General features: G+C 37.3%; 5 protein-coding genes and 4 non-coding genes across 9 annotated transcripts in view; 3 read left to right on the top strand and 6 right to left on the bottom strand.

The window, feature by feature from the left end:
- The first annotated feature begins 1,313 nt into the window (after positions 1-1,313).
- LOC116032973 (acyl-CoA--sterol O-acyltransferase 1-like) lies at positions 1,314-2,656 on the top strand. The gene has a single exon (XM_031275727.1). The coding sequence runs from the start codon at positions 1,452-1,454 to the stop codon at positions 2,520-2,522; it is 1,071 nt and encodes a 356-aa protein (XP_031131587.1). The 5' UTR covers positions 1,314-1,451; the 3' UTR covers positions 2,523-2,656.
- On the bottom strand, positions 2,602-6,400 carry LOC116032972 (mannan endo-1,4-beta-mannosidase 6-like). Its single transcript, XM_031275726.1, has 5 exons — positions 5,763-6,400; positions 4,569-4,766; positions 4,106-4,228; positions 3,680-3,891; positions 2,602-3,440 (listed from the first exon to the last, which is right to left on the bottom strand). The coding sequence occupies exons 1-5, from the start codon at positions 6,168-6,170 to the stop codon at positions 3,029-3,031; spliced, it is 1,353 nt and encodes a 450-aa protein (XP_031131586.1). The 5' UTR covers positions 6,171-6,400; the 3' UTR covers positions 2,602-3,028.
- Positions 6,401-7,159: 759 nt separating this feature from the next.
- LOC116033754 lies at positions 7,160-7,255 on the bottom strand. The gene has a single exon (XR_004100925.1). It is a non-coding gene; the product is annotated as a small nucleolar RNA snoR109 (small nucleolar RNA).
- Positions 7,256-7,346: 91 nt separating this feature from the next.
- On the bottom strand, positions 7,347-7,439 carry LOC116033756. The gene has a single exon (XR_004100927.1). It is a non-coding gene; the product is annotated as a small nucleolar RNA snoR109 (small nucleolar RNA).
- Positions 7,440-7,565: 126 nt separating this feature from the next.
- Positions 7,566-7,661, bottom strand: LOC116033755. The gene has a single exon (XR_004100926.1). It is a non-coding gene; the product is annotated as a small nucleolar RNA snoR109 (small nucleolar RNA).
- Positions 7,662-7,782: 121 nt separating this feature from the next.
- Positions 7,783-7,878, bottom strand: LOC116033752. Its single transcript, XR_004100924.1, has one exon. It is a non-coding gene; the product is annotated as a small nucleolar RNA snoR109 (small nucleolar RNA).
- A 407-nt stretch (positions 7,879-8,285) lies between these two features.
- On the bottom strand, positions 8,286-9,316 carry LOC116032799 (60S ribosomal protein L6-like). Its single transcript, XM_031275517.1, has 2 exons — positions 8,723-9,316; positions 8,286-8,641 (listed from the first exon to the last, which is right to left on the bottom strand). Exons 1-2 carry the CDS (start codon positions 9,254-9,256, stop codon positions 8,486-8,488), a joined length of 690 nt encoding a protein of 229 aa, XP_031131377.1. The 5' UTR covers positions 9,257-9,316; the 3' UTR covers positions 8,286-8,485.
- Positions 9,317-11,111: 1,795 nt separating this feature from the next.
- Positions 11,112-14,149, top strand: LOC116031466 (uncharacterized protein DDB_G0283357-like). Its single transcript, XM_031273686.1, has 3 exons — positions 11,112-11,467; positions 12,580-12,738; positions 13,814-14,149. Exons 1-3 carry the CDS (start codon positions 11,117-11,119, stop codon positions 13,940-13,942), a joined length of 639 nt encoding a protein of 212 aa, XP_031129546.1. The 5' UTR covers positions 11,112-11,116; the 3' UTR covers positions 13,943-14,149.
- A 471-nt stretch (positions 14,150-14,620) lies between these two features.
- The window catches only part of LOC116031949 (probable carboxylesterase Os04g0669500), a 5,235-nt gene continuing 2,481 nt past the window's right edge, over positions 14,621-17,374 (top strand). Inside the window, exons 1-3 of the mRNA XM_031274323.1 lie at positions 14,621-14,985; positions 16,642-16,694; positions 17,187-17,310. Of these exons, the coding sequence (XP_031130183.1) occupies positions 14,715-14,985; positions 16,642-16,694; positions 17,187-17,310 (448 nt within the window). The 5' untranslated portion in view covers positions 14,621-14,714. The remainder of the gene's footprint in view (positions 14,986-16,641; positions 16,695-17,186; positions 17,311-17,374) is intronic.

Genomic DNA, 17,374 nt, shown 5'->3' with positions numbered 1-17,374 from the left:
TCATGTGATATTGTCTTACGAGTTATTATCTATGAGACAGGTAAAATATACTACATCCGTCCCATTTTGTTTGTCTGATTCGGTTAACGAGGCTTGACTGGAGTTATTTTTAATTCAATTTTTCATAATATTAAATTTAGTATTTGTATATAAAATTTATATATTTAGAAACTACATTAAAAGTACTATTAAACACAAAAAAAATCAAATTTAAAAATAATTTAAAATTTCTAAAAAAAATAAGCAATGAAGAAAGAGTTGGTTTGACCAATGAATAGTAAACAGGACAGGTAAAATGGGGCAGAGGGAGTAATATTTTTAAATTAAAATGTAATATTTATGATTGAATAGTTAATTGTGAAAGAAAATGTAATACTAATCATTGCTTAATTGTTATTTATGATAGAAAGACTAATCCTTATAACGAAAAATATAATATTTTGATTGTAATATTTTTAAATCAAAATATAACATTAAAACTTATGATAAAAGTTATAATACTTATGTAAGAAAATGTAATACTTATAAAAACAAAAACAAAACAAAAAAAAGTTGGCAATTTGCGAGGTAAAATCAAAATACAAAATTAGTATTATTCAATTAAGAATCCAAAAAGTTTTGCCCTACTCCCAACGGCATAATCGACTAAAAATAAGCGGAAATGGAAAAATATCAAAAGAATAAGCAAAATTTAAAACTTGGACATAAATACGCAAATTATTTTGTCAACAACTTAAAGTTTTGTTAACTTTCTTTGTCAACTGAAAGTTACCAAAACTTTAAAAAAAAAAAAAAAAAGTTTTGGTAACTTTCACCACTGCATTTAGAATTCGTTTTACGATAACATATTAACCAGTACGTCAAAGTTTTAAAAACTCTATATTATATTAATTGGGTCACACTTGTGTGAGACCGTCTCATGGATCCTTATTCGTGAGACGAGTCGGGTCGGGTCAAAGCACCATGCAAATGTCATACTTATATGCTCAAATATAACACTAATCAAGAATACAATTTTTGTTACTTATAAGAGAAAAAGTAATACATTTTTCATAATAAGTAATGTTGACAAATGTCACATACTTATAAGGGCAAATATAATACTTTTTAGGAAAAAAATAATACTTTTAAATCAAAATGTAAAAGTATTATATTTTCCCTTAAAAGTATTACATTTACCCTTATAAGTAACAAAAATTTTATTCCTAATTAGTATTACATTTGAGCATATAAGTATGACATTTGTGCATATAATTGTCACACTTGCATCTTGGTCCGACCCGATCCGACCCGTCTCATTGTGAGAAAGTCCCACACAAGTTTTTGCCATATTAATTTATCTCCTCCAATTTTTCCCATTTCAGTCAATTTTCCCTCCAATCAAAGATTGTTGGTCGACCTTTTAGCACATAATAAGGTGAAACCATCGCTATTGTTGACCCAAGAGAACAATGGAAGGAGAAATCAACAATTTCATTATGGTATGGACTACTGTATTGGCTTGTTTGTGTTACTGCCATTTTATTGGTAATCTTTTCCCAAAACCCAATTTTTCAAGACTTTCCGGCGTTCTTCCGGTGGCCGGTATCTTCTTTCTTCTTCCTCTCAATCTCACCTCTTCAAATCTGGGCGGCGGCACCGCTTTCTTGATAGGCTGGCTGGGGAGCTTCAAGCTTCTTCTTTTCGCGTTTGGGAGGGGCCCTTTGTGTTCTTCCCCGCCGCTGCCGCTCTCCAGATTCGTGGCCTTAGCTTGCTTGCCGATCAAGTTTCAAGAATTTGATGAGAGATCGCCGGAGAAGAAAACCGGCAAGTCGCCGGCGAATTATTTGACGAAGATGGTTTTGTTGGGAATGCTGTTTCGTGTGTACACTTACGAGAATGTTCCTCCCAAGCTTTTGATGTTGTTTTACTGCTGTCATATCTATTTCGTCTTGGATCTATCCTTGACAGCTATAAGTGCTGCTGTCAAGGCAGTAGGGCCGGTTCTGAGCAAGGACGGGGTAGAGTTAGAGCCGCCATTTGACGACCCGCATTTGGCCACCTCGCTGCAGGATTTCTGGGGGCGGAGGTGGAATCTCATGGTGACTAACATCCTCCGCCCCGCCGTGTACGACCCGGTCCGGGTGGCGGCGGCCCGGATCCTGCCGGAGAAGTGGTCGGCGCTCCCGGCGGTGGCGGCGACGTTTTTGGTCTCCGGGATCATGCATGAGGTTGTGTTCTATAATATTGGGAGGGTGAAGCCCAGCGGAGAAGTGATGTGCTTCTTCCTCATCCATGGAGTTTGTTTGGCTATGGAGATTGGCGCCAAGAAAGCCATTAATGGCAGGTTTTGCCTGCCTGGAATCGTCTCAGGGCCACTGTCTCTCTCCTTTGTCATCCTCACCAGTTTTTGGCTTTTCTTTCCTCCATTTTTGAGGAACAAACCAGATGTGAAAGGATGCCAAGAGGTTCTTGCCTTTATCCAGTTTGTTAAGCATAAAAAACTAGTTAGTCCAAGTAATATTACTTGTCCATATCTATAGAGGAAGGCATCTTGTGTGAGACGGTTTTATGTGAGACATCTTATACTTTTTTGTTAAACTGTCATAGAGTCATACCAGGTTTATTCAAAAGATCATTATAATCTTGATTATGGAAAGTTCACAATGTTAATGAATGTTGTTCTTGTATCATTTACCTAGCAAGGCGCTACAACTTACAAACTCGACTCAAGATAAACTATAATACAACCCCACATCGGCTCCTTCAAGAATGGGGGCATTGTATGAGTCAAACCTCTTTTCTCAGACTAACTTTCGTGGACCGTGGTAGAGTTAAGGTTTGACTTGAGTACCTAACTTTGCTGTGCTGTTGTTGAACCGTGGGGGTTTGGTCCCGACTTATGTATTACTCTATTCTTGAAGGAGCCGAGCTAATGTGAGATCGTATCAAACCGACATTGTAACTGTGAAACAATCATTCATCCAGGAAGACAACATTCCCACTCTCAACATATTGTTTTCTTTGCATTGAACCTTTGGCTAATCTCCTATGGTGTTTTGGCTGAAACATGACTGAGGTTTGTGTTTGTTTGCCTCTGGTAAGAAGATGCATTCTGCAGCCTGAAAGATTGTTCTGTAATCAGCTTGAGAGTTGAAGGGTGCTGCCACGCGACTAGCGAGAATCGATCCCCGTATTGTTTCCCCATTCCCTCTACTAATAGCTGCCAATATAAGGCTCCAGCTCCAGCTCTTCTGTTCTTGGCTGATTCGTAAATCCTGTCATAAACTATTCTCAGAAGAGTGTCTCTTTCAGAAGACCCTCCTGGCTGCAAACCCAAAGGAAATCCGACTTCTGTGAACAGGACGGGTTTCTTCAGGACATTTTCCCCGTCGTTTATGTGAGAATCCACCCAGCGCGAGAGAAAGTTTATTCTTCTGGTTAAATTTGCACCCGGGATCCTATGATCAGAAGAAAACTATGTATGAGTATCAAGTTTATGAATGAAGGCTAAAATTAAGACCTTAGGGCTTGGGTCCAGAAGAGTCATGTTATAACGTATAAGACATTCTTGATTACTTGCACTTAGCAATTGTATTATAACTTCACTAACCAGCTTTATAAATCATGAAGTTCTACCCTTGCTATTGTTGTTGAAAATAGATATCACATTCCTGCATTGTATTATAACTTCACTAACCAGCTTTGAGGATAAGCATGAACAGAAGCAAAGTCTATGTTTTTAGTTGCTGAGTTCTGTATGAAGTCCAAACCGAGGGAAGTTGTCCATTCTCCGGGATTCACGGCAAGGTTTGTTCTCGTTTTCTGACCGTAGAACCCCTCGAGCCCGATAGTCACAAGATGTTTATGATCCAAACTCTTAATGAATGCAGCCATCTCAGTAATCCACGCCTGTTCGCCAGTTACACAAGTCTTAAAAGCTCAGAAAATAATAGAATTCGAGACAATTATTAAATACAGGAGGAGATTATTGATCGCTGAGAGGATCATTTTATGAGAAGAATGGAACATTGGCTGTTACCTTAGCTGACTATTTTTCAGAAGCAATTTTATTCACCTTCAGCCTAAAACTCTAATAAATTGAATTTGACAAGCTAATACTCACCTGAAGATCGGAAGCACATGAACTGGATGTGCATCGAGGCTCATTTATGAGTTCCCAGGCAAATATGGCGGGTTCGTCTGAATATCTAATTCTGCTTAAGGAATTCTTTCTAGTCACAACAGCCTGAGATGCCAAAAGAACCCGTTGTATAAACACATGTACTCTACATATCCATCATTATGACACTTAAAGTGTATTACTTGAAAAACTTTTCAATGCAATCCTCAAAAGAATCCATTATAAACAAAATTATTACCTTTGCTGTTATTTCATCACTTGATAAAGAAAATCTTGCAAGGGTATAGTCAACTAAGACGCTAATGGATAGTAATAGGTACACTACATACAATCTGTTCTTTCACTTCTAAGGAAATTAACGTCTAAGATTTGGTATACCTTAACACACAATTTGAAGTAGTAAGTAGAACTTTAAAGGAAATTAACAACCTAAGATATAGTATACCTTAACGTACGATTTGTAATAGTCTTTTATAGTTGGGTTGGTGAAGAAAGAATCACTGGAAGAAGAGACATTGACACCAGCTTCTTGTGCCCACCTAACATATTGAGTAGTTCCACCATACGCTTTCAAATTATTGACGAGGCTGAGGATTAATCTTATTCTATGCCTCCTTGCCTCAGCAACTACATAATCTAATCCCTGGAATTCATTGAATATCATCAAAATACAAAAGGAATGTTATGGATTAACAGAACGTGTCTAAACCCTCATGAATTTTAAACCACTGCACCAATCATCCATACAAGAAGATGATCACTTATTTCCTATGTTATCACTTTTAAGCTTGATTTAAGCTCATTATCCTCCAAACACAATCAAATTCAAGACCTATCATGGCAACAAATCCAACACAAAGATTTAAAAAAAAAAAAAATGCAAGACAGAAATACAATCTTCAGCAAGTTAAATTGAATATCAAGAAAAAATAAGGGAAAAATACATTTTAAGTCCGTTTGTTCCTTAATACTGTTTTAATCCTTAACTTTTTATCGTTACAATATATACCCCTAACTCTTCAAATATATATATATATATATATACACAGCATCTAAAGCAACAAAACTATTAAAGTTTTAAAATTTTTACCCTCTGAAGCAACAAAACTATTAAAATTATATTTTTAACGCCTCAGCCCCGAAGCAACAAAACTTTTTTCAATTTTGGCATTTTGTCGGCAAATAAATAGAAAATTGACAACCTTCTTCCCTAAAGTTTTCTACTTCAATGAAAGTAGATCGTTCCTATACGATGAACATGTTAAAATCAAGTTTCGTATTTTACAAATGAAATATCTAGACTAAAGAATATTATAATTAAACAAAAATATTAAAGAAAAATAGTAAAGTACCCATGCTCGAAGTAAAATTTTAATATTTTGTTGCTCCAAATGTTAAACTGTGACGTTTTTGAAGGATTAGAGGTGTATATTGCAACGGTAAAGTTAAAAAGGTAAAGTTAAAAGACTAAAACAGGAAAAATTGAAGGAATGTTAAAGACCCTTTCATGACAAATCTAAAGCCAAATGATCAAACCTTGTAATTGTAAGCAAAAACATGAAGTGTACTCAATCAAAGTAAATTGAATGTCATGAAGAAGAAGAAGAAGGAGGAGGAGGAGGATAGGGTTGTAAGGAACCTGAAAGGCCCTTTCATTGAAGACGCCAGGGTGGAGCTGAAGAGCATTGGGTCCAGCGGCGGGACCATCACTGAAAGCCCAGGTCCGGCAAACGCTCAATCCCATGGCAGCTCCTCTTTCGAGGATCTCAGAGACCTTTTGTCTGGATTCACCCCACACGCTCTCCGCCATCAACCAATAAGAATTCCACCCATTGATATAAAAGTCTTCTACTCCTCCTCGTTCGTTGTTGAGAATAACGAATCTGGTGCGATTGACTCCCGCGAACTCCATCTTCGGCTGCCATAGGTACGGGATGGAGGAAAAGCTGAAGAGACGATCGCTGAAGTTGAGATAGAGAATTGAGAGCAGAGTGAAGATGCCTAGGATCGTGTACAGCTTCCTCTCGCTCAATTGAGAGTTCATCATTGCAGTTTATACTGTTACTGTTTCCCCCTTCTGGGTTTTTTTTTGTTGTAGTGGTGGGTGGTAATTCATAACTAATTAAGCAGTTCTTCTGGCGCGACTTTTCCCTTTCTTCCTGTTCTTTCTCTTCTATTTCTAGTTAATTGTCAAACTTCCACCCAAGGTTCTCTTGGATCCATACTTTCTTTCCTAATTGGGTTAGTTCAATGAAAAACGATAAAAGAAGCAATTTTCTTTCTCAAATGACATTAGCTAGCCGCGAAAAGGATAGCACCAAAATGTGCACATATTTAGGGCAATTTATATTGTGAACATGTCTTCATGTTCATAATACACACATAAAAACAGTATAATGAACATAAATTAAAATGCACAGAATTCATATTCATTATATGTGTTTATGTGTAGTTGTATTATGAACAAAATTCTATACCTTATAAAGTCAAATTCTATGTATTGAATTAAGACCCACAATATAACAATTACATATTTAGATAATAACTACAAGTTTCTCTATACTCTCACCACACTTTCTTTCTAAAATGACATGAGCTTGCCTGGAAAAAGTCAAGCCGGAAAGGGGACATACAAATATTAACTTTATTACCACTCTATCAAACTAGGCCAAAATCAAAAGGGTGTTTAAAGTTGTATTAGGAGATTTGAAACTTTGAGGTGTTATTACAGTTTGGTCATAACTAGTATACAACCATCACATTACATTATTAAACAAATTTACAACAAAGTGTTAAGTACAAAATGAAGTTGTTTGGAACGCAGTGTTGTAATTAGCTATACTACATCACCCAACACACCTTTACACTTCAAGGAATTGGTTGAACATGTGGTTTTGGTGTCTAAACAGTTTTTACAGGCTCATGATCTACCAAATACAACTGCAGAATAGGAACATTATCCTGCAAGAACCAAGAGGTATAGGAAAGCCTAATTAAGATATGCATTAAACAAACTACATCAAAGATGTGTCCTTTAAGTGTGAGAAGTTCGGTAAGCAGATTTGTTGACAGGAGAGAACAACAACCGGCCAGTTAACTTCTCAGTCAAATGCATTCATGTAGCTACAGCCACAAAGGCAGTCAAGATGAAGGGCATTCATAAATCTACCCACATCTTGGTACAATGCAGCAACAAGTTCAACACCATATAATCAGATACTTGGAGTGTGTGAAGTTCGGTAAGCAGATTTGTCAACAGGAGAGAACAACCGGCCAGTTAACTTCCCAATCAAATGAATTTGTGTAGCTACAGCCACATTGGCAGTCAAGATGAAGGGCATTCAAACATCTACCCACATCTTGGTACAATGTAGCAACAAGTTGAACACCTATAGTAGTCCACACCACAATCTCCTCATATAATCATATACGTAGTATTTTTAAGTGTGTGAAGTTCGGTAAGCAGATTAGTGGACAGGAGAAAACAACAACCGGCCAGTTAACTTCACAATCAAATGGATTTGTGTAGCTACAGCCACATTGGCAGGTCAAGATGAAGGGCATTCATATATCCACCTAAATCTTGGTACAATGTAGCAACAAGTTGAACACTAAAAAAGCCCACACCACAATCACCTCATATAATCAGATATTTTTTAAATTGTGTGAAGTTCGGTAAGCAGATTTGTTGACAGGAGAGAACAACAATCGGCCAGTTAACTTCACAATCAAATGAATTTATGTAGCTACAGCCACATTGGCAGGTCAAGATGAAGGGCATTCATATATCCACCCTAATCTTGGTACAATGTAGCAACAAGTCAAACACTATAATAACACAATGTCCACATGCAATCACTATTAGCATTTCATTCCAACAATGAAACAAAACAAAAACATCCAAAGAGAGATCACCGAGGAACAAAACCCATATTGTTTCTTTCAAGATGCAATGAGTTCAATAACCACCCATGCCTAATGGAAAGCAAACTTCTAAGCAAGCATACAGAATTGTGAAGTGAAAAAGGACATTCAAAGACTCAATTGTGTTGGCAAGTTTTGGTTCAACAAAGTAAAGCCAGCAGAATCAATCAAATGGAAGCTCATTATCACACTCAAATTGCATTTTCTATCAGAAGCTTGGCAGCAAATAAGCTAATACTGGCAAGATAAACAAGTCAGTATAGACATCAAGGAAGAAAATCACATAGTGCATTTCTAATTTGAGGTGTCTATAACCAATAAAATAGTGAAACAAATCCTCAAAAAAACAAGTTCACATAGAACAAGATCCAAAAACAGAAATAAACAAGACAAGTTTCATTTTCAATATTAAATACTCTAAAGTTCATGACTTTTCCTCTAAAAGACCAGCTCGTGAGGTTTCATGCCGGCCTTCAGTGAGAATCTTGCACCCAAATAAGCCTTCAAATCTGGCACTGACTCGATGGCTTTAATCAAAGCTGCATCAACAGCCTTCTGCTCATCCTTCCTCTCTTGTGGAATCACATTCTTCTCCTACATTTTCCAATATAATCATAAATGTTAGCACAAAAGCACAGTCATTTAAAACAAAACAAAAAAGGAAAAGCTCAAAACCTCTTTTTCGGACTCAAAGAACTCTCCTTCAGTCTTCTTCTTCTTCTTATCTGCCAGCTTAGCAAAGTACTTGTCGTCAATCTTCTCGACATTGACACCGCAAACGTCAACCTTGGTGGAAGTTGCAATCACATAAGCCTGGTTCACGCGCCTCAGAGGAACTCCATTGATCTTAAAAGGACCAGTAACAAGGAGAAGGCCAGAAGGAAGCTGCTTTAAGAACACAACTCTCTTACCCTTGAACCTGCCGGCAAGGATAATCAGAACAGTCCCAGGAGTAATACTGGACCTAAGCTTAGTCAGCTTAGGCTTATGCTTGTTGACGAGAGGCTTCTTAACATCGTCGGCGGGGTAAAACTTCGGTGGCTTCTCGGCCGCCGGCGCAACGGCTGGCTTCTTCTCGTGGTGAGGGAATTTTCCGCCGTTCTTCGCCTTGATAGCCCAAAGTCCCCTCTTGTGGTACATCTTCGACCGGCAAAACTTGCCGACGCCCCTGATTAGCTCAGGATTACGGGGAGACTTCTTCGCCGCCATTGAAGATTAAGCTACGATTGCTACGTTCGTTGTTGCAGCTCTCAGCTTCTTAACCCTAGAAGCGCTGCCTACGCTTAATATATATGCTTATATATATACCCCTCATAGTGTAAATACAAGGGTAATGAAATGAAATCAGGGCCGTTCATCTGAAATGATAAATGGGTATTGTCATCATAAGCCCAGTTTTGATTCCATCCGGCCCAGTAAGCTAATCAACATATTGTCACTTGATATACCATGAGTCAGGTCCAACTTATATTGTAGATCATTATTTAAAATAATATTTAAATTATATACTTGTAATTAATATATTATATACTTTTACTTAATAAATTATGTACCTATTGTAATTAGCATATTGTGTATATACAACTAACATATTATGCAGTACTGTAAACATATTATGTATATATTACAATTAACGTATATTATGTACTTACAGTTAATATATTATATACTTTTTTTAGTACTACTGACTCTGTTACAATGTAGTATTTGTTCATAATTACTTTCTCAACCTATTGAAGCACAAAGAGTCAATATGACTCCGCTGACGTTCGAACTCACCCCCTCCATATGTATTTGGTATACTCTCTTCGTCTTTTGATGGAGAATATTACTCGTGTAGGACTTCCCCTCTAACCGAACAATTACTAGGTACCCCCGATTAGATCAACGAGAGGAGTCATTTTCGACTTTGACCGATCATGGTCTCAACCCCCCCTCCCCTCCTCGACCTCGGGGTTGCAACCGGGCTAACGGAGGATTGCTTTGGCCCCACATTACCTGTAGATCGGCTTGACCAAATTAGGTCGGGGCAATCATTTGGAGTAGGTACACTTAGCCCGATCCTATTATAGTAAATATTTAAAAATCTTGATACACCCTGTTGGAGAGGCACTATTCCCGAGCTCGTCTATTGCACATGCGCCATGTGGTGGGCATGTTGGAGGCCCTACGTGTGTCTCCTTCCTCTCAATTATAAATACCGCATTTATAACAAATGGTGGAAGACTTTTGGCATTATTGCCTACCACATATATGCTCGGGATCCTATGACCTCTATTAAGTTTTATGTGCTTAAACATTAACCATTTAACCCTACAAACAAACTAGTAAATGATCCTTTCGCGATCCGACCTCAATATTTGTACGTATTTGTGGGAACCAACGTATTTACCATACCAGTCTTATTTTATGTGTTTAGTTCAATTAACGATGATTGATTGAAGTAATTTTTTTTATACTTGTATGTATTTGTGGCCACATATTGCGCTAAAAGAATATGAACTCTGCGTATGAATAATTCAACTGGTCACAAAGGTAAAATTTGTTATAAGAGACGAATGATTGAGTTTCACTAACGTAATGTGGGATCAATTTATCAAAATGAGAAAGTTTATTGTGCTCAGTGACCAAAAGTTTAACCCTTGTTAATCGGTTGAGTCACCAAGCAGTTTTGTCATGGATCCAAGTCAAAATACACAAATTATATACTAAATATTCATAAATTTTATACACTGAATGTTCACAATTTACATACTGAATGTTTATAATTTACCTATAGTATATAAAAATTGTGTACATTTAATATATAAATTATGTATTTTTAAATTCGGGTCCAATGGATAATTTTTCCCTAGATTTACCCTTCATAATTTTGTTGGGTCAAGGCATGGGGCGTATGAGATTAGCGATTCCGCGTAACAAGAACATGTGTTTTGCCAACAAGTAAATGGGCCTTATGGCCCAATGCTGCAAAACGACAAATCGTGGACGCGCCAACACCCAATACAAAATTAATACGGAGGATCATAAAACCGGAAAATTTGGTTACAGATCGGAGCGTTGCCGGAAATGGAGGGAGTGGGGGCCAGACTCGGCCGATCCTCGACACGCTACGGACCTGCCACCGTTTTTACCGGTCCTGTCAGGAAATGGAAGAAGAGGTGGGTCCACGTAACGCCGCCGAACTCCGGCAATGTCAATCAGAATCATCAGCAGGCCACGGCGAACGGCGGAGTTAACGGAAATAATGGCTCTCATCTCTTGCTTCTCAAGTGGACACCTATTACTGCGAGGCAGAACAATAACAATAGTAATAACAGCAATGGCGGCGTCGATAAGAATGACGACTCCAAAAGCTCCGCCAAAGACGATGATGTTGCTGTGGAGGAGCCGCGGAAGCGGAAATTTAAGTATATACCGGTAGTTTTCTCTCAATTCATTTAGCTAATTGCATTCGCAATCGGTTGCAAGTTTGGTATTTTGGTTTGTAGTAAATCAAATTGAGGTTTTGAGAAGGAATTGTGTGCACTATTATGGTTTCAATTTTATCGTTGAAGTGATATTAAGTAGAATAGATGTTTAGCTAAAAGCCTAAATGCCGATCACTGTACAGTGCTGCTGTACAAACATGCAATATTTTGAGGGTTTAAACTTGGAACTTAAGAATTGAACTTCTTTGGTTGGAAGATTGTGATCTGTTTTTATGCACTAGAGTTTTGAACTGAAAGAAAGTTAACATGATGGTCTGGTTGATTGTTATATTCTCTTAAATAAATCATTGATATTGCTGTTTCATGTAAAGACTTTTGATTGGTGGAGTTATGATGTCTTTATGCCAAGTAAATTAATCTTTTATTATTCCTCCATGTTGCTATTTTAGCCGCCTACTCCATTTGGTTTCCCTGCTCACCCATTTTCGAAAGAAGTAAATGTTAGTCTCCCAGGATTCTTTAACAGTTTAGTTGTACTGTTGGCATGAATCATAGAAAATTGTGCGGGAAGAGCAAAAGTGATGTCGTTGAATGCCTGCTTTTCTATGGGTTTCATGCCACTGCAATGTTTCAGCCCAGTGCATATGATTGAAAATTTGTGTTAGAATTGGTTAGTCTATTATGACTACCATGTTACTGACTCGATCAATGAAGTTATTGCCTTCTTTAAAATGCTAGCTCTCCACTCTAGTTATGATGAATATATGCATGCCAGATTGCGAATTACTACTGTTCTTTCATGGTCCCAATTGACTATTTGACTTTTAGTAATAGGAGAGGCAATGGACATATACCTTCCAGTTCCTCTTATTGAATCTTGAGCATTCTATTACTTGCTGTAAAACACACTGACATTTTGCAATCTGCATACTTGCTTTGTGTTCTCTTGCTTGCATGAGTGAACAGCAATATCTGTTAAAACTACTGTAGCAGGTGTTATTACCAGTCTGTTGAATTTACCGAAAGTTATTGCATATTTGATTCTTCTTAGGTGTAATGTTTTTCCTTTTGCCCTTTATTTATTCTGAATGGCTGCAATAGATTGCTGTGCTTGAAGAACAAAAAAATGAGTCCATAGAAGATGCTGAATGTGAAGCCAAACCAATAGACACTGAAACGGATGTAGGCCAGCCGACTTCTAAGGCTGATGGCTCAGATGAAAAACCAAACATCGATGATGCCACAATGGAGGAAAATCAGGTACATCAGAGACTTCCTCTCTCCAAATATTAAAAACATAACTAGGTCAGCGAGGGAAATTAATTAAGTAGTGTTTCTTTGTATATTCCAATTGTGTGAGCTCTTTGCCTTTGATTTCTATGGTAGCAGAAATATTTCTAAATATGGTTTAGAGGAGCTTATGCGATTTATATGATCAGCTCCCGGACACCATGCAGCTAATTTCTTGTGTTCTTGCTAACTATTTTTGGCATTTCCCTCTTTTTTAGGTTCTCAAACTTGTTTAAGTTATAACTTAAGAGCATCTTTATCTGTTGATCCCCCATAGTGATTTATTGTGTCCATGTAGGAGAGAGGTAGGAGGTGGGAAGAAGCAAAACAAAGAAAAGAAAAAAGAGAAATAGAAAAAAAACGTGAGGCTGTCAGGGAAAGTAAAAAAAAAAAAAAAAAAAAAAAAACAAATGGGACTTACGCGCCATTAGGCGCGCAGCAGGTGCGCGAAACGCGAACCTGCGTGATTTGTCTGCAAATTTCCCTGCGACCAAAACCTGCAAAGATCCATTCATTTGCATAAGTATGAACCTTGAAAAAAAACACATCCCACACTAATAAGAACCCCATCCCCAAGTTATTTGTTCTGAAAAAACCAAATAATATACAAAAATGTGGACGCTCAAGGAAACGTGTTGACACTGTTTATTTAGTGTTCCTTTTCTTACCTATAAATTGCTCAGGTTACTTGTGACTGTTTTCTTTAGGTTGTGACCTAATTAGGATTTTTCTAAACCTAAGGGCATTCCCAATGCATGAACATTTTTCTTCTTCCACATTATTAACAAAAGAGTCAGAAAAGTGACAGACAGTTGTTCACCACTTTCTCATCCCGCTAGTACCCATGCCACACTTTTCTCTATTTTTCTTTTGTTTGGGACAAGGTGTAAAGCATCTATACATTCTCCACCTTGCCTCTCCCCATCCCACGCTATTTTTCTGCTCACGTGGAGGAGTTTTCTCTCCCGTTGGAGATGCCATAACGAGACAGCAGTCATTTTTCATGCCTTTGTTTACAAATTTTTGAATTGCACTCTTGTGTCAGGCTCCAGAGGGTAGCAATTCACATGGACACAACACAAATGAAAGCACATTGGATTTGAGTTTGGGCTTGGCTGGTGATGGAGAAAATGACTTACTAAAAGATGAATCAGAAGAAATGAAGGAAAGTTGAACAGAGTTAACTCCAGTACCATAGATTTTCACCTCAGTGAAATACTCTCCTCTCTTTGGCCTGGTACTATATTGCAGCCTGCTTTAGCCCTGCAACAGTGAACACTCAGTACAAGCCTTGGCCATAATATGCTTTTTTTTTCTTTCTTTCTTTCTTTTCATATTTAGGAAATTGTAATTAGCATTCGATACTTTAATAGAAAGGTAAAAACATAATTTTTTTCTTCGTTACCATATAAACCTCAGTGCAATTGAAGTTAGTGAATTGAGATATACAAATACACAGACAATGCATAAGCAATTGCTAGCCGTGTAATGTTACATATTATTTAACTCATTTAGTATTTTATTATAATACCTTTACTTTCTTATCTTAATATTCCAAAATTAACTAAATTTGTCAAATATATTGCTGAATTCATGTGAAATTACTAAGTGTATACCTCATTTGAACAATTAACTAATCTCTTTGTCCACTTATTAGTCAAGAAATCCTTTTGAATAGTTTACCGGTTTCTTTTATTTCGTCTTAATATGATCAGATAATAAAATAAAATAAAGTTATTAAATACGTATTTGCAATTTTTTTTTGAAATAAGTATTTGTAATTTAATTATAAAAAAATAGAATAAAGGATTTGCTAATCTATTTATTTTTTTCCTCACACAAAAATGATCGTGATAGCTACCTAAAAATTCTGGGTAAAAAAAAACAATCAGAAATAGTGTACGAGGAAGAAGAGTAGAGTAGGGCATCACCATGAAAATGCAAAAATGAATTCCAAATTCATTCTCTTATTAAAGCCAGCAATTGTATTCACGATCACCGTCGCCGTCACCGGCTTCTTTGTCGTACTCCCTCGTCCGCGGGTCCCGGTTTACGGCAGACCCGATGCGATGGCCCGAAGCTTTATCATGTGGCTCCACGGGTTGGGCGATTCGGGTCCCGCCAATGAACACATTAAGAATCTCTTCAATGCTCCCGAGTTCAAGACAACCAAGTGGTCTTTCCCTTCTGCACCCAACACCCCAGTCACGTGTAATAGTAAGTCCCCATATCATCGTGTATATGATGTGTTTGTGTATATGTCTCAACCATTTGCCTTTCCTGTTCAAGTTTGTTTTGTGCGGATCAATAAGGGTCATCGTAGAATGGGTTGGCTTGTGGGAGGTGAGGGAGATTTTTGGTAATTGACGGAGAAAGTTTGCATCTTGCCATATTGGGTTAAGGAAAATGAGGTTGATTGAGTATGAATTCTGTTATTGAATTGACTGTGATAAGAATTATGTGTGTGTGTGTATTGTCTTTTAACCATTTCATTCTTCAAGTTTGTTTTCTCGTGATCATGGTAGATTGGTAGAATGGGTTGTTTGCGGGAGGTGAGGGAGATATTTGGTGATTGATGGAGAAAGTTTGCATCTTGCCATCTTGGGTTAAGGAAAAGAAGTGGATTCAGTAAAGAATCCTGTTATTGAATTGATTGTGATAAGAGTGAATGGAATAAAGTGGTTTGTGTTCCTGGCCTACTGGGTATGTTGTGGGCTCTGTTTGACTAGATTTGTGATTCTTATTCTTTGAGGGATGAAGCTCACTGCAATGAGCTTTGTAAATGTTGGCCTAAGATAACAGAAGTAACAGAAGAATCAGTATGAAATGTGAAAAAAAAGGCTGAAACAAGGGGGTGGAAATCAAGGTTGGGAAAGTGTTCTGAATATTGATTGCTGGCATGGCCTCACTGAGAGCTCTATTACAGAGTATTTGAAATGTAAAATTCTACATGGCATACATATAGGAATTTCATTTTACTGTTTAATGGAATGGTGTAGCTAAGTCAAAGTATTAATTTGGGAAGTTTGCTATTCAACTGTGTTACTAATGAAAGACCAACATAATTCCTTGGTTCCCAAATTTTCTTCTCTATTTTCTCTATTAAATGGTGAGAATTGGGATGAGTGGAGAGGATATGACTAGGTTCTGTGATCCATCTCTTTCAACATTTTGATTCTATTCTTTAGCATCTGATAAACCCCTTTAGTGGCAACAGTGAGTCAAGGAGCAAACATTTATTGATGAATGATTTAAGAATCAGGATCTACTTTAGCTCTGAATTATAGTAGTTATGCAAAAATTGATGGCTAAATTATTAACGCGGAGAATACTTTCTAGAACACGTTTTACAACATCACTGTAGTGGATCAGCATGCATCACATCTTGGAGTTTGGATGTGTAGACTTCACAAAGCAACTATTAACTTATATCATGGTCCTGTCTTCTTAAAAATAGGAAGGGTATCATGTGATATGGCTTTTCAAAACTGCAACTCATATGTTAGAATAAAAATTTTGCTAAGAGCACAAAAATTCAGTAATAATGGTATGTAGAGCTGTGATGCAGATACAAGGTTTTAGGGGTTAGGAGCTAGAGTTGCTACTAAGATAACTTTGTGTTTGCAGTAAGTAATGCTTTGTTATACAACTGAGAAAACAGAATATTGGACTAATTAAGTGATATTTTATGCTCCCATTGATAACACAACTTAATTGTTATTGATGTCGTGGTTAGTTAGTGAGCTGACTCTTGCACTGTTAATGGGTTATAGAACAATTCCTCATTTGCTTTTGGAAAACAAATTTAATTACTGGCAAGTTTTTATGGATATGTTATGCATCTCATGTCTCATGACTCATTCTTTTGTTTAGATGGTGCTGCGATGCCATCATGGTTTGACATACAAGAAATACCAGTGACAGCTGTAAGTTTCTATCTCGTGCCTATACTTCTTAGAATCTCTTTGTAACTCCATCTATATATTTAACTTGAGATATGTCTTTCTTCGTGTGATGAGATTTTTCTGCATTTCAATGTTTGAAACAAGACTAGAATCATTTAAAATGCTATAAATAAGTTGGTAAAGTAATGCGGTAGTTGAAACAAAAGGCTTAAAGTTTTGTAGCAGCAATATTTTGTGCTTGATATTCATGTCTCTGTCCTATTTCTTGAAATTGTCAAACCAGAACGTATGAAATATGCAAATACCTAAATGCTTGATTGATTGACAAGCTTTAGTGCTTTACACTACTGGATGATGACTAGTGTGTTTGTCTTCGTTATCACCCTAAATTGACTACCAATTGTTCTGTTGTAAGGTTTTTTTATTGCAGCCAAGTGGTAGGTCTCTGTTGGGGAATCTTTAGCTGATTCACTTTGATGTTGATATGCATTTGTTTTATTAATCATGCATCAGAGTTCCCCAAAAGATGAATCTGGTGTGCTCAAAGCAGTTCAGAACGTTCATACGATGATAGATAAAGTGGTCACTGCTGGCACAAATCCTAAGGACATCTTTGTTTGTGGATTTAGCCAAGGGGGTATCTCTCTCTTTCTCTCTCTCTCTCTATCTTTCTGACATGCCCCCCCCCCCCCCCCCCCCCC

The sequence above is a fragment of the Ipomoea triloba genome, chromosome 10 (genome assembly GCF_003576645.1).
Source record: "Ipomoea triloba cultivar NCNSP0323 chromosome 10, ASM357664v1".
In the NCBI taxonomy this organism is placed as follows: domain Eukaryota; kingdom Viridiplantae; phylum Streptophyta; class Magnoliopsida; order Solanales; family Convolvulaceae; genus Ipomoea; species Ipomoea triloba.
This window is presented reverse-complemented; position numbering and strand designations above follow the sequence as displayed.

Bases quoted from the DNA above. Each gene is read 5' to 3' on its own strand.
- LOC116032973 (XM_031275727.1), top strand. From the start codon at position 1,452: ATGGAAGGAGAAATCAACAATTTCATTATGGTATGGACTACTGTATTG.
- LOC116032972 (XM_031275726.1), bottom strand. From the start codon at position 6,170: ATGATGAACTCTCAATTGAGCGAGAGGAAGCTGTACACGATCCTAGGC. The intron at 4,767-5,762 runs GTTCCTTACAAC...AATGAATTCCAG, and splicing joins TCAATGAAAGGGCCTTTCAG to GGATTAGATTATGTAGTTGC. The intron at 4,229-4,568 runs GTATACTATATC...TTGGCATCTCAG, and splicing joins ATTACAAATCGTACGTTAAG to GCTGTTGTGACTAGAAAGAA.
- LOC116032799 (XM_031275517.1), bottom strand. From the start codon at position 9,256: ATGGCGGCGAAGAAGTCTCCCCGTAATCCTGAGCTAATCAGGGGCGTC. The intron at 8,642-8,722 runs GTTTTGAGCTTT...TGGAAAATGTAG, and splicing joins TCTTTGAGTCCGAAAAAGAG to GAGAAGAATGTGATTCCACA.
- LOC116031466 (XM_031273686.1), top strand. From the start codon at position 11,117: ATGGAGGGAGTGGGGGCCAGACTCGGCCGATCCTCGACACGCTACGGA. The intron at 11,468-12,579 runs GTAGTTTTCTCT...TGGCTGCAATAG, and splicing joins GGAAATTTAAGTATATACCG to ATTGCTGTGCTTGAAGAACA. The intron at 12,739-13,813 runs GTACATCAGAGA...CTCTTGTGTCAG, and splicing joins CCACAATGGAGGAAAATCAG to GCTCCAGAGGGTAGCAATTC.